Here is a 15,835-nt window from a genome sequence, read left to right on the forward strand (position 1 = left end):
AGAGACGGGGTTTCACCATGTTAGCCAGGATGGTCTCGATCTCCTGACCTCGTGATCTGCCCGTCTCGGCCTCCCAAAGTGCTGGGATTACAGGGTTGAGCCACCGCGCCCGGCCGAGACAAAGTCTTTTGAGACAGAGTCTCGCTCTGTCACACAGGATGGAGTGCAGTGGTGCTATGTTGGCTCACTGCAACCTCTGCCTCCCAGGTTCAAGTGATTCTCCCACCTCAGCTTCCCGAGTAGTTGGGATTACAGGTGTGCACCACCACGCCCAGCTAATTTTTGTATTTTTTTGTAGAGATGGGATTTCGCCATGTTGGACAGACTGGTCTTGAACTCCTGACCTCAAGTGATCTGCCTGCCTTGGTCTCCCAAAGTGCTGGAATTACAAGCATGAGTCCCCACGCCTGGCCTACTAGCAAAAGTTGATCTGTCAGCTACTTCAAAAATTTGATTAAATTCAACAGCTTAAGGTTACTTCACAATTAAACAGCTGGTTGCATCAGAGCAATCAGTCTCCTTGTTCTGAGTGACCTTAAGTCAATTAGAGGCCTAGAAGCTAAACTTTTTCAACTCAAGAGATTACACTGTTCATCTAGAGTTAATGGAAATTATTATAGAAGAAATGTTCTGTGCAGAAGATCATCCTCTTAAGGTATATGTAAAAAAACTCCTTAAAAGTTCAAGAAGGCTGGGCGCCATGGCTCACTCCTATAATCCCAGCACTTTGGGAGGCTGAGGCAGGCAGATCACAAGGTCAGGAGTATCTCAACATAGATGAGGCCATATGCCTCATGCCTGGCCAACATAGTGAAACATAGTGAAACTCTGTCTCTACTAAAATTACAAAAATTAGGCCGGGCGCGGTGGCTCATGCCTGTAATCCCAGCACTTTAGGAGGTCAAGGTGGGTGGATCACAAAGTCAGGAGTTCAAGACTATCTTGGCTAACATAGTGAAACCCCGACTCTTCTAAAAATACAAAAAATTAGCCGGGCATGGTGACAGGCGCCTGTAGTCCCAGCTACTCGAGAGTCTGAGCAGAAGAATCACTTGAACCTGGGAGGCGGAGCTTGCAGTGAGCAGAGATCGCGCCACTGCACTCCAGCCTGGGTGACAGAGCGAGACTCCATCTCAGAAAAAAAAAAAAAAAACACATAAAAATTAGCCAGGCGTGGTGGTGCACGCCTGTAGTCCCAGCTCCTGGGGAGGCTGAGGCTGAAGAATTGCTTGAACCCAGAAGGCAGAGGTTGTAGTGAGCTGAGATTGCGCCATTGCACTCCAGCCTGGGCAACAGAGTGAGATTCCATCTCAAAAAAAAAAAAAAAAAAGGGCCAGGCGTGGTGGCTCACACCTGTAATCCCACATCCCAGCACTTTGGGAAAAGGTGGGCGAATCACCTGAGTTCAGGAGTTCTAGACCAGCGTAGCCAACATGGTGAAACCCTGTCTCTATTAAAAACACAAAAATTAGCCAGGAGTGGGGTGTGCACCTGTAATGCCAGCCAGGCATGGTGGCATGTGCCTGTAAGTCCTTGTTATTTGGGAGGCTGAGGCAGGAGGATCACTTGAGTCCAGGAGTTCGAGGTTACAGTGAGCTATGATCATGCCACTGCATCCTGGCCTGGGTGATTAGAGAGAGACCTATTTCTAAAAAAATAAAAATAAAAACGGCCAGGCGGCCGGGCGCGGTGGCTCAAGCCTGTAATCCCAGCACTTTGGGAGGCTGAGACGGGCGGATCACGAGGTCAGGAGATCGAGACCATCCTGGCTAACACTGTGAAACCCCGTCTCTACTAAAAAATACAAAAAACTAGCCGGGCGAGGTGGCGGGCGCCTGTAGTCCCAGCTACTCGGGAGGCTGAGGCAGGAGAATGGCGTGATGGCGTGAACCCGGGAGGCGGAGCTTGCAGTGAGCTGAGATCCGGCCACTGCACTCCAGCCCGGGCAACAGAGTGAGACTCCGTCTCAAAAAAAAAAAAAAACGGCCAGGCGCGGTGGCTCATGTGCCATTTCACTCCAGCCTGGGTGACAGAGCAAGACTCCATCTCAAAAAAATAAAATAAATAAATAAATAAATATAAAGAAAAAGAAAATGAAAAGCAAAATATTAAGATTATATGACCTTTTGTACCTGCTAATGTGTGCAGGTACAAATATACACATTCATACCATCTAAAGCATTTATAAATAAGCCTTTATAAATAAATGCTTTAGGTGGTGTGAATATGTATATTTTGCATCATTCTGATACCAACTCCCTAATGCCAACCAAGTTAATATCAATTTTAAATGCTGTTTTCCTCAACTGCAAATACAATTCTCTATACACAGTTGGTGCCGAATTAATATTGACCAACCAAATGAACTCTAGATTTGCCAAGGACCCAAGGGGGTTGCATCAGAGTAGTGGATCATGCTCTTCTGTGTCTTGCACCACAGTGAACTCTTTAGGGCCATCTTGGTGGCTGGCACCTCCTGGCCAAAAAGCATTTAATGTACCTGCTTTGTAAAAAGAAAATTTTCTGTTCCTATACTACCTATCTCCAAATGAGAAGCAAAAGAAAATGGTACATCCTCCTGTAAACCTAGCCAGATCATTTGTACTTTTACCTAGTGTTTGTGAGTTTGTGGGCTCCTAGAAGAGGATGGAAGGAATTATGTACTATGCATTGGGATAAGAAACAATCTTTCCACACCCCAACCAGAGTTTTAAACTATTGACACTTCATTTTCAGAGAATAAAGCTCATTTGTTTCTGGATCTGGAGCCTATTCCAGGGATACTAACCACTCTCCCACCCCTGATGGATATCTTAGGTTGGCTAGCCGAGAACATGACTGATTGGCATTAGTCCTCCTAGACTCCAGAGTTGGAAGTAATTGCTGTTCTCCCAACTTGTAAGATTTCTCAAAGTTTTCCGTATTTGAAGAAGATGGGGAGGGAAAGTGACCCTCTGGTGCTAGTATTGAGACTGCTCTGTGAAACCTTCCTCAGGGACCCTGCAGTTAACTCATGTCCTTTTCTTTTCTTGTTTTTTTCCTTTTTTATGTACAGATGGGATCTCGCTATGTTGCCCAGGCTGATCTCAAACTCCTGGCCTTAAGCAATCCTCCCACCTCAGCCTCATGAGTCACTGGGATTATAGGTGTGAGCCACCTACCTCGGTCTCTTTTCTGTTTCAACGGCCCTGTGTACATACCTCTGTTACAACAAGACTATGGAATTTTTTTTTAGATGGAGTCTCACTCTGTCACCCAGGCTGAAGTACAGTGGTGCAATCTCGGCTCACTGAAACCTCTACCTCCCGGGTTCAAGTGATTCTTCTGCCTCAGCCTCCTGAGTAGCTGGGATTACAGGCGCCCGCCATCACGCCCAGCTAATTTTTGTATTTTTAGTAGAGATGGGGTTTCACCATATTGGCCAAACTGGCCTTGAACTCCTGACCTCGTGATCCGCCCGCCTTGGCCTCCCAAAATGGGATTATAGGCATGAGCCACTGCGCCCGGCTGACTATGGAATTTTAATAATTTCTTTTTTTACACATATGTCAGACTAACCAAACAAACAGTCTTGGTGATAGAAACCATATTCTACTTAGCTTTGTAATTCCAACAAGTGACAAAAAACAAGCCTCCAGTGAAAATTCGTTAAGTTAGTTTCTGATTAACTCAGAGGTAATTTTTCTAAAGATTCTATATTTTTTTTCCTTCCCTTCATACTCAAGTCCTTTGACTCCCCATCACACACGGATCACCCCACCCAAACTTCCTACCTCCCAGTACTTGGTTCGGCTGATACCCTCTGCATATGCTCGGGCAAAGTTACTTTCACTGTTGAGGGCTGTAACGGCTGCACTGAGCTGAGACATGGGGTGTAGATTGGTGGGAAAGTTGTCCAGCATGGTGACCACATGGGAAGGCAGAGCTGCCCTCTTTGCCCACTCTTTTGAGAGCCAAGATACCTGTGGAAAAAGAGAGTGCTCAGAACACCAGAAAGGACAAGGAAGGAGAAAAATAAAAAAGGACAGCAACATCTGAGTAAAAAAAACCCAAGAGAGTTGAATCCAATCCATTTACATAGCAGAACTCTGCTCTGATTTCTTCCCCTCACTACGCATCTCTATAAATGCTGCATCAGCATTAAGTGTCTGAGATTAGAGAAAGGCAATGAAGAAGGGGAATGAAAAGAGCTAATAACCTTCTGCTTTACCTGTTCCTCTGTTGGGATCTGTCCAGTTACCAGCAGCCAAAATAAGCCTTCAGGCAGGGGTTCTTCCCCACCCTTAGCCTTGGGTAGCAGTTTCTGGCATTCAGGGATACTAAAGCCTCGGAAACGGATGCCCTTGAGAGAAGAGAATTACAACTCAAGTTTATAGCCTGGAAGTCACACAACTGACTGGTCTTACTTATTAGGCCTTACAACAAGTTAGAACAGAGCTTTTTTGTAGACATGGGGTCTTGCTATGTTCAGACTGGTCCCGATCTTCTGACCTCAAGCAATTCTCCACCTTGGCCTCCCACAGTGCTAGGATTACAGAGGCAAGCCACCATGCCTAGCCGAGAATTTTTTTTTTTCCCCGAGATGGAGTCTTGCACTGTTACCCAGGCTGGAGTGCAGTGGCGCGATCTTGGCTCACTGCAAACTCCACCTCCTGGGTTCACGCCATTCTCCTGCCTCAGCCTCCTGAGTAGCTGGGACTACAGGCGCCTGCCACCACGCTCAGCTAATTTTTTGTATTTTTAGTAGAGACAGGGTTTCACCGTGTTAGCCAGGACGGTCTTGATCTCCTGACCACATGATCTGCCCACCTCAGCCTCTCAAAGTGCTGGGATTACAGGCGTGAGCCCCCGCACCCGGCCCAGAACAGAACTTTTAAAGCTTAAATCTTCACATAACTTACCTCTGGTTTTGTACTTTTATTTTTATTAGTTGATATATTTAAAAGGTAAACTTGTTCTTCAATTATTCCATACATATGTCTTCTCTACCATCCAATATATGAAGCTAGGTGCTCTGTTTTGTGCTTACCCTTATTGGTCCAATCCATGGTTTGCATATTTGCACAAACTCAATGATTATTAGTAATTGATATGAAGATGTCTTACCTCATCAGGATCAAGAACTGATGTTTCATAGACCAGTCCCTTCATGCCTCTCATGCCACCATACATCTAGAGGATGAAGAAAAAAGGAAAAAAAAAAAGAAAAAAAGAGGCTGTGGCTAGCAATCAGAATGATTCAGGCTAGAACTTGTTAGAGCTTCATGGGATCTGGGAGAGAAAATTTATTCTTTGACTTGTAAGACTTCATTTGGTGAGAAATGTCTGAGGAGTCAGCTTACTAAAGAATTAAACTTTGGCCGGGCGCGGTGGCTCAAGCCTGTAATCCCAGCACTTTGGGAGGCCGAGACGGGCGGATCATGAGGTCAGGAGATCGAGACCATTCCTGGGACTAATACGGTGAAACCCCGTCTCTACTAAAAAAATACAAAAAACTAGGCCGGCGGAGGAGGCGGGCGCCTGTAGTTCCCAGCTACATCGGGAGGCTGAGACAGGGAAATGGCGTGAACCCCGGGAGGCGGAGCTTGCAGTGAGCTGAGATCCGCCACTGCACTCCAGCCCTGGGTGGCAGAGCAAACTCCGTCTCAAAAAAAAAAAAAAAAAAAAAAAAAAAAAAAGAATTAACTTTGTGCCAGGCCAGTGGCCTGACACCTGTAATCCAGGCACTTTAGGGAAGCTGAGGGGCAGGTGGATCAACCTGAGGTCAGGAGATTTGAGACCAGCCTGGCCAACATGGTGAAAACACATTCTCTACTAAAAATAAAAAATTAGTAGGCATGGTGGTATGTGCCTGTAATCCCAGCTACTTGGAGGCTGAGGCAGAGAATCGCTTGAACCCAGGAGGCAGAAGTTGCAGTGAGCAAGATCACACCATTGCACTTCAGCCTTGGGCTAAGAGCAAAACCTCTATCTCAAAAAAAAAAAAGGAAAAAAAAAAAAGAAACTTTGTGGCCAGGTGCAGTGAGGGCTCATGCTTGTAATCCCAGCACTTTGGGAGCTGAGGAGGAGGGAGGATCACTAGAGCCTCTCACAGAGTCTCACTGTCACTCAGGCTGAGTGCAGTGGCGCATCGCGGTACTATTGCAGCCTACTTGCAGGCTCAGCGTGAATCACCACCCACTTCAGCCTCCCTGAGTAAGCTGGGATACAGGAACATGCCACCATCGTCTGGCCTAATTTTTTGTATATTTTTTTTAAGAACGGAGGTTTAGCCGGGGCACAGTGGCTCACGCACTGTAATCCCGGCACTTTGGGAGGCTGAGGCTGGGCAGATCACGAGGTCAGGATATCGAGACCATCCTGCCAACATGGTGAAACCCCATCTCTCTAAAGATACAAAACTAGGCTGGGTGTTTGTGTTGTGTGCCTGTAATCCCAGACTACTCGGGAGGCTGAGGCAGGAGAATCGCTTGAACCCGGAAGGCAGAGTTTGATAGGAGCCAGATCATGCCAACTGCACCTCCAGCCTGGTGACCACAGGAATTCCATCTCAAAAAAATAAAAATAAAAAAAAAAAATAAAAACAAAAAAGAAAATGGGGTTTTGCCAGCCATGTTGCAAGCTGATCTTTTTTTTTTTTTCCCCCGATGGAGTCTCACTCTGTTGCCCAAGCTGGAGTGCAATGTCCCGCAATCTTGCTCACTACAACCTCTGCATCCTTGGGTTTAAGCAATTTTCCTGGCCTCAGGCTCCTGAGTAGTTGGGATTACAGTTGCCTTCCACTACGCCCAGCTAATTTTTTTTTTTTTTTGATGACGGAGTCTGGCTCTGTCGCCAGGCTGAGTTGCGGTGGCCTGGATCTCAGCTCACATGCAAGCTCCGGCCTCCCAGGTTCCGCCATTCTCCTTGCCTCCGCCTCCCAAGTAGCTGGGACTACAGGCGCCCGCCTCGTCGCCCGGCTAGTTTTTGTATTCTTAGTAGAACGGGGTTTTCACCGTATTAGCCAGTTTGGTCTCAATCTCCTGACCATGTGAATCCGCCATCTGCCTCCCAAAGTGCTAGGATTACAGGCTTGAGCCACCGCGCCCGGCCTAAAAAAAAATTTTTTATATTTTTAGTAGAGACAGAGTTTCACCATGTTGGCCAGGCTGCTCTTGAACTCCTGACCTCAGGTGAGCCGCCCGCCTCGGCCTCCTAAAGTGCTGGGATTACAGGCAAGAGCCACTGCACCAGGCCTGGAAATGAAATTTTTTAAGTTGAGAAATCACTATCTTTCTTTTTTTTTTGTTTTGGAGATAGGGTCTCCCTCTGTTGCCCAGGCTATAGTACAGTGGCATAATCATGGCTCACTGCAGCCCTGAACTCTTGGGCTCAAGCAATCCTCCTGCCTCTGCCTTCCCAGTAGCTGGGACTACAGGGGCATCCCACCATCTCTGGCTAATTTAAAAAATTTTTCTTTCATAAAGATGGTATCTCCCTTTGTTGATCGAGCTGGTTAACTCCCGGCCTCAAGTGATTCTCCATCTGTAGCCTCCCAAAATGCTGAGATAATAGGCATGAGCCATTGCGCCCAGTCACTATCTTTAATATTTCTGTCTCTGTTTGATTCCTTTTCTCATTGTATTTCACTTTTTTCCTCCTGCCCACTCAACCACTCCCCAACATACCCTACCCTCAAATTCCAACCAATCAAAGCAAACAGAATGAGTTCTATTCTAGGAGAAGGGGATGGAGACCAATAAGCTAAAAACTGTTGAGAAACTATCACCTGAGCTGCTCAGAATCTGAAAGACAGGGAAAAGTCATCCTAAAGCTGTCCTACAGGGCCTGTGGGACAGAATGCTTTTGAATAATCAGTGGGGAGAATGGTACTTTTGTTGAAGCACATTACAGAGCTACTTTTCCTAGCCAAAGTCACACAACCCTTACCATGTCCACAGTAATTTGGCCCACCACCGTCTTGCCATGTTGCTGCCTGAAGGTCTTAATTCTGGCCTGCTCCTTAGGTATCAGGTCAGCCAATATGTCTTTCAAATTCTAAAAAGAAAAGTAGAAGGGCTAAGCAATGGTCTAAAAGTTTATTAGATTTCCTACAAAGTAGGTGTGTGAAGAATTTGCTTTTTAGAGCTGACTTTATCTGCCAGGGAAGTCTGGCCAACTACTCTGCATAAATTAGGGTAAAATAGTAGGCAGGTGGAGGAAGGAATGAGGAGTTAATGTTTAATGGGACAACTTCTCAGTTTGGGCAGATAAAAGTTCTGGAGATGGATGGTTGCACAATAATGTTAACATATTTACTGCCACTGAACCATATACTTAAAAATGATTAAAATGGTAAATTTTATGTTATGTATATTTTACACTATTAAAACATTTAAAAGAATTAGGCAAATGTATTGATATTCCCATCTCACTATACCATTCAGTAAATTATTTGTTAAACAGTAGTATAATAATAATAGCAGCTATAACAATAACAATAATAATAAACACTCCCAGGAAATACTCAGGATAATAAGAGGCCACGTGGTTGCCAAATCCTCTGCCCTAAGGTCAGGCTGGCCCCAGTGATTCTTATTCTTAGTCTTCTTTTCCAAACCTTACCGTAGAGGAAGCACTGGCATGCCGGGCTGCAAGAACAAGACAAGATGCATTCTGCAAAGCAAAAAAGAAAACCTTATGTAACTGTTACCCCTCCTTCCTTTGTATTAACAAGAAGGAGTTACAGTGACTCAACCTCTCTCTTCATCTTAGCCTCTTAGGGCAGTTTGACACAAGAAGCTGTAAAAGGCCCCGAACAGTTTGGAAGGAGTTACCACTATGGAGACAGCAGGAGGTTTAACTCTGCTTTTTTTCATTTATACCTTCACTAGCATTCCTTGAACACAGTCTCTTTCCCATCATCTGGGTTCCAGAGCAGAGCAGTTGTCAATATTTTTGAGTGACTCCAAGGAAAACAAATGAAGAAACTGAGCAATTACTTAACACTGCTGTTAAGATCTCTCGTGCACCTGGTCTTTTGGCAGCACTTCAACCTCTCTAGTCTGGGAAAGACCACAGGCAGAGGGCAGCCTTTCACAACGGTACTTCTGACCCTCCTGGAAAAAGCACAAAGATTATCTACAAAGAAGCTGACAGAAGACTACTCATTAGCAGAAATGGAAACTTACAAAGTTTGTAAGAGTGTCAAAATAAAATAATTAGTTTGGCTGGGCGCGGTGGCTCATGCCTGTAATCCCAGGACTTTGGGATGCTGAGGTGGGTGGATAACCTGAGGTCAGGAGTTCAAGACCAGCCTGGCCAACATGGTGAAGTATCTCTACTAAAAACACAAAAATTAGCCAGCTGTGGTATGGGCGGGCACCTGTAATCCCAGCTACTCAGGAGGCTGAGGTGGGAGAATGGCTTAAACCTGGGAGGCAGAGGTTGCAGTGAGCCAAGATTGCGCCATTGCACTCCAGCCTGGGCAAATGAGCAAGACTCTGTCAAAAAAAAAAAAAAAAAGAGAGAGAGAAAATAATTAGTTTAGACAGGTAGTTTCTTTTCCTCAAAGAAAACTACATCTATGAGAAGATTGTCAAGTTGCAATAAAGTTCAAACACCAATTTTGTGAGTTTTCTTTTTTTTCGAAACAGAGTTTCACTCTTGTTGCCCAGACTGGAATGCAATGGCATGATCTCAGCTCACCGCAACCTCCACCTTCTGGGTTCAAGCGATTCTCCTGCCTTAGCCTCCCTAGTAGCTAGGATTACAGGCATGCACCACCATGCCCGGCTAATTTTTTTTTGTATTTTTAGAAGAAATGGGGTTTCACCATGTTGGCCAGGCTGGTCTCAAACTCCTGGCCTCAGGTGATCTGCCTGCCTCGGCCTCTCAAAGTGCTGGGATTACTGGCATAAGCCACCGCACTAGGCCATACACCAACTTTGAAATAAGATGACCAATTAGGTTACTAACTAGGAATACGGCCTGAGGCAAGGAAATTAATTTTTCTGTAGTAGATTTTGAAAAAAAATTGAGATAATCAAATCAAGCCTAAGTTTTCTGCTCTATAAAATGGTTCTAACACCACGCACCTTACAGAATAGTCCCATGATAATTAAATTACAGTGGACATAAAAGTGCTTTGCAAACTTAGAAGATTACACACAGAAATAAACTAATCCTGGAGCAAGGTTGCACCTGTCCTCCTTTTGTCAAAAGGCCAGAGACACCTTTTCTTGCTCTCTGTGTAGAAAATTGCTACATGCCTGGGGTGAGAGTTCTATAGGGTTGAAGGCTTTTTAGAATTTTTTTTTTTGAGATGGAGTCTCACTCTGTCACCCACACTGGAGTGCAGTGGCATGATCTCGGCTCACTGCAAACTCTGGCTCCTGAGTTCAAGTGATTCTCGTGCCTCAGCCTCCTGGGTAGCTGGGATTACAAGCACACGCCACCATGCTTGGCTAATTTTTGTATTTTTAGTAGAGACAGAGTTTCATCATGTTGTCTAGGCTGGTCTCAAACTCCTGACATCTGGTGATATGCCTACCTCGGCCTCCCAGATTTTTAGAATTTTTAAAATTTAGTTCCCCTATTTCTGCTGGGGCGGAGAGGAGGATTGAAAAGAGGCCCTTCAGAAAGGTCACTCTTTCCCCCAGGCTGGAGTATAGTGGCATGTTCACAGTTCACTGTAGCCTTGAATTCCTAGGCTCAAGTGATACTCCCACCTCAGCCTCCTGAGTAGCCGGGACTACAGGCGCACATCACCAAGCCCGGCTAATTAAAAAAAAAAAAAATTTGTAGAAATGGGGTCTTGCTATGTTGCCCAGGCTGGTCTCCAGTGATCCTGGGCTCAAGTGATCCTCCATTCTCAGCCTCCCAAATGCTGGGATTACAGGTATGCAACACCGCACACCACCAGAAAAGATTACTTTTAAAAGAATCAATCCAAAGGTAAATTCAGAGAGCATAGACCAAGCCAGTATGTTCCTAAAGCAAAGGAGGAACACCTCAACTAGTTACCAGGGCTGTCCTTAACTCCTTTTCTTAACGTCCTGAAGAGTCTCCTCTTTCTTATTGAGGATCATTTGAGCAAGAAATAGGCAGCACAAACAGCCCTTCAAAGCCCTTACACCCTACATGGGCAAATAGGAAGCTGAACCCAGCACTGAAGATGTTAACTTTGCTCGCTGTTTCTTTCTCTCTTTTTTTCTTTTTCTTTCTTTCCCAAAAAAAGTGGGCAAAGAAAACATGCTAATAACTTCAAACTATTGTTCTACAGAGTTAACCTTGTTTAAGCTATTCCATGGTTTAAAGTCCCACAGATTCTCTATTATAGAGGCCCCTTGTCCCAGAGACTACATCAGTCCAGCAGGAGACCTTTTAATTGTGGGTGGTTGTTTGCTGTGGTGATTTTTTTTTAATTATATATTTTAAACTTTTTTTATAGAGACGGGGGTCTTGCTATATTGTCCCGGCTGGTTTCAAACTCCTGGGCTCAAGCGATCCTCCTACCTCAGTCTCCCTTAGTGCTGAGATTACAGGCATGAGCCACTGCAACCAGCTGACTTTCTGTTTTGTTTTGAGACAGCGTCTTGCTCTGTTGCCCAGGCTGAGTGCAGTGGCTTGATCTCGGCTCCCTGCAACCTCTGCCTCCCAGGTTCAAGCGATTCTCCTGCCTCAGCCTCTCGAATAGCCAGGACTACAGGCACCCGCCACCATGCCCAGCTAATTTTTGTAGTTTTTTAGTAGAGACAGGGTTTCACCACGTTGGCCAGGCTGGTCTCAAACTCCTGACCTCAAATGATCTACTTGCCTTAGCCTCCTAAAGTGCTGGGAATACAGGAATGAGCCACAGTACCCGGCAGATTTTCTGTTTTTTGTTTGTTTGTTTTTGAGAAGGAGTGTCACACTGCAACCCAGGCTGGAGTGCAATGGCACGATCTTGGCTCACTGCAACCTCCGTCTCCTGGGTTCATGCGATTCTCCTGCCTCAGCCCCCGAGTAGCTAAGATTACAGGTGCACACCAACACACCTGGCTAATTTTTTGTATTTTTAGTAGAGATGGAGTTTCACTATGTTGGCCAGACTGGTCTTGAACTTCTGACCTCGTGATCCACCCACCTCGGCCTCTCAAAGTGCTGGGATTACAGGTGTGAGCCACCACGCCCAGCTCAGACTTTCTGTTTTTGAAGAGTCTACAGGGAACATCATATGAAAGAAGTTGAAGTCTCTCCATAATTTTTCCATTTCTAAACCATCTTGAAGTTTCTATAATGGTTGGCCAGGCGCAGTGGTTTATGTTGTAATTGGAGGGTGGGCGGATCACTTGAGGTCAGTTTGAGACCAGCCTGGTCAACATGGTAAAACCCCCACATCTACTAAAAATAATTTCTACTACACTTCTCTACGACTTGTTGGCTAACTCTAGCCAAATCATTTAACCTTTCTGTGCCTCAGTTTCCGCATCTGTATAAGGGGAAACAATAATAATGCCTGCTTCAAAGGATTGTTATGAAGATTAAGTGTGTCAATATTTACAAAGCATTTAAAACTGTGTCTGGCACAGCCCAAGTGCTATGTGTTTGTTATATAATAAATATGATAGCTACTTTCTTTTTTTAATTTTTTTGAGACGGAATCTCGCTCTGTCGCCCAGGCTGGAGTGCAGTAGCGCAATCTCCACTTACAGCAAGCTCGGCTTTCCAGGTTCACACCGTTCTCCTGCCTCAGCCTCCCAAGCAGCTGGGACTACAGGTGCCTGTCACCACGCCCAGCTAATTTTTTTTGTATTTTTAGTAGAGACGGGGTTTCACTGTGTTAGCCAGGATGGTCTCGATCTCCTGACCTCGTGATCCACCCGCCTTGGCCTCCCAAGGTGCTGGGATTACAAATGTGAGTCACCGCACCCGGCCTATGATAGCCACTTTCTAGCACCCTTCAGTGTCAGGTTCAGTCATGTTTTTTGCTAAACCTGAAGCTTAAAAAAAACAAAGATATCAGAGGAATTTTAAAGGCAGCAATTCATTGGTAAAAGGGCTCTAGAGTAGAAAAAATTCAACTTAGGACAGCTTTATCTAATGCTGTGGAGTACAGAGCACTTGATTCGGAGTTAGGAAAGGAAATCTGAGTTCTAAGTTCTAGCTCCATTACTAATTAACTAAGACAACCAAAGCAAAACAATTAACTACTATTTATCTTCCCATTTCCATAATTAAGATAACACTTAAACTACTTAGAGTCTGATTCTCAGGCTCCAATAAGGACATATATGCAAAAGTAGTCAAGTCTTGTTACTTAAAATGTGACCTCCTCGCCAGAAGTATTAACATTTCTTGGGCCTCAGACCTACTGAATCCAAACAGTTTAGATATGGAGTTACCAAGGACCAAGTCCTAAATTAACTTTCTGCCACTTTCCCACTGTGTTATCTTGGCTATGTAACCTAATTTTTAAGTCTCAGTTGTTACATTTCTAAAATGGTAACAATAAAAGCCAATTTCAGAGTAGTTAACTAAATAAAATAATATTCATAAAAGCATCTAGAACAGTGCCTTGTGCATAGCTGAATTCAGTAAATATTTGTTTCTTAGAAATGCGTTGGCCTATTACCTACCATCAAGTGTCAGAACTTCCTGGGAGTGGGATCCCAGGAAAGAGGCAGTCAAGCCTGAGGCAGAGGTGAATGGATAATTCCTTCCAGCTGTGAAATACAAACTAAAGTCCCAATTTTCTTTCTTTCTTTTCTTTTCTTTTTTTTTAAACAGCCATCAAGGAAAAGATACCAGTTTTCTTTTTAAGGGCTTTTTGACCAAGAAGGGAGGAGTCTCAGGGAGAGGAAATAAATTTAACTAACCCACCAGCAGAGCAAATGACTCTAGACAGGAGGTATTTGAGGACTGTCACACCAAAGGCTACGTATCATTTCCTCTACCCCGTGGCTGCCAAAGAAAGCTGCTGAATGGCTCTGAACAGTACATTCAGGTTATATTCACTGATGAGACAGGTAGATTACAAACCTCTGAATCATCCCTAAACATCTACCTCCCAGCTTCTCCCCTAACCCTGGAGGTGTGACAGTTGGGCTTTTGGTTTCTGGATGCACGCCACCTGTAGAGTCACCTTACTGGAACAGCAGCTCTCAGGTGAATCAGGCAGTCATCTCACTCAATAGGTCAACTCATTCATGGGGAGAGTTGGAGAGGGTTACTTCCAAAGACAAGGGCCTGGCTCACAATGTCTGACAGCCAGTATTCTCTATAGTGTGGAGGTGGCGTTATCACAAAGAGGTTTTTCCCCCGCAATCACTAAGAGCTCATTTGTTGCCAACCCTTACAAGAACTCCTCTAGTGAGTCTGCTATTATTGATAGAGGTGGGCTGTAGCCCCCAAATGTGGTAAGATGAAAACCATAAAATTAAAAGAGGCCAGGTGTGGTGACTCACACCTTCCTTTGTTCTCCTCTGCCTTTGCCTCCTTTCAAAAGTTCTGTTGCAGCCGGGTGCGGTGGCTCATGCCTGTAATCCCAGTACTTTGGGAGGCCGAGGCGGGCAGATCACGAGGTCAGGAGATCAAGACCATCCTGGCTAACACGGTGAAACCCCGTCTCTATTAAAAAAAAATACAAAAAATTAGCCAGGTGTGGTGGCAGGCGCCTGCAGTCACAGTTACTCGGGAAGCTGAGGCAGGAGAATGGCGTAAACTCGGGAGGCGGAGCTTGCAGTGAGCTGAGATTCAGCCACTGCACTCCAGCCTGGCTGACAGAGGGAGACTACATCTCAAAAAAAAAAAAAGGGCCGGCCGGCGATGGGCTCACGCCTGATAATCCCACACACTTTGGGAGGCCGAGGCGGGCGGGTCACGAGTCAGGAGATGAGACAAGCCCCGGCAACACAGTGAAACCCGCTCTACTAAAAATACAAAAAAAAAAAAAAAAAAAAAAAAAAAAAAATTTTTTAAAGCCGGCGTAGTGGTGGGGCCTGTAGTCCCAGTTCCTCGGGAGGCTGAGCAGGAGAATGGCGTGAACCCGGAGGCGGCGGACCTTGCAGTGAGGCGGAGAATCGCGCCACTGCCACTCCAGCTGGCGCAGAGCGACACTCCGTCTCAAAAAAAAAAAAAAAAAAAAAAAAAAAAAAAAAAAGTTCTAAGTTGCTAGCCAATCGGGACAAATACAGAATGCGAGGTCCCATTCCAGCCAATGGAAACTGGACACAGCAATAGGGTGGATGTGCCGCCAGGTTATAAATGACCCTGTCTCCTTTGTTCGGTGTAGTCTCGTGGCAAAACTGCTGGCGTGTACCCTTTCTGCAGAAAGTATAAAAATGGCCTTGATGGCCAGGCGCAGTGGCTCACGCCTGTAATCCCAGCACTTTGGGAGGCCGAGGCGGGCGAATCATGAGGTCAGGAGATCGATACCATCCTGGCTAACACGGTGAAACCCCGTCTCTACTAAACAAACAAACAAACAAACAAACAAACAACAAAAAAAAGCCGGGTGTCATGGTGGGCGCCTGTAGTCCCAGCTACTCGGGAGGCTGAGGCAGGAGAATGGCGTGAACCCGGGAGACGGAGCTTGCAGTGAGCCAAGTTGGCGCCACTGCACTCCAGCCTGGGTGACAGAGCAAGACTCCATCTCAAAAGAAAAAAGGCCTTGCTGAGTAAATTTATGTTCAAGTGTTGTTTCTTTACAGCACCAGGGAACAAGCATTTCAAACAGGAGGCTGAGGCAAAAGAATCGCTTGAACCCAGAAGGCTGAAGCTGCAGTGAGCTGAGATTGTGCTACAGCTCCAGCCTGGGCAACAGAGGAGACTCTGTTTCAAAAATCAAAACAATCCCACTTAATATAGGTTATTT

General features: G+C 45.4%; 1 protein-coding gene across 1 annotated transcript in view; it reads right to left on the minus strand.

Annotated features, from left to right (window-relative positions):
- The window catches only part of CS (citrate synthase), a 31,602-nt gene that overhangs the window by 7,626 nt on the left and 8,141 nt on the right, over nt 1–15,835 (minus strand). Inside the window, exons 2-6 of the mRNA XM_017853275.1 lie at nt 8,605–8,655; nt 7,930–8,037; nt 5,107–5,172; nt 4,211–4,342; nt 3,774–3,962 (exon numbers count right to left, since the gene is read on the minus strand). Of these exons, the coding sequence (XP_017708764.1) occupies nt 3,774–3,962; nt 4,211–4,342; nt 5,107–5,172; nt 7,930–8,037; nt 8,605–8,655 (546 nt within the window). The remainder of the gene's footprint in view (nt 1–3,773; nt 3,963–4,210; nt 4,343–5,106; nt 5,173–7,929; nt 8,038–8,604; nt 8,656–15,835) is intronic.

Source organism: Rhinopithecus bieti, unplaced genomic scaffold (assembly GCF_001698545.2).
Source record: "Rhinopithecus bieti isolate Rb0 unplaced genomic scaffold, ASM169854v2 scaffold_35950, whole genome shotgun sequence".
NCBI classification, from domain to species: Eukaryota; Metazoa; Chordata; class Mammalia; order Primates; family Cercopithecidae; genus Rhinopithecus; species Rhinopithecus bieti.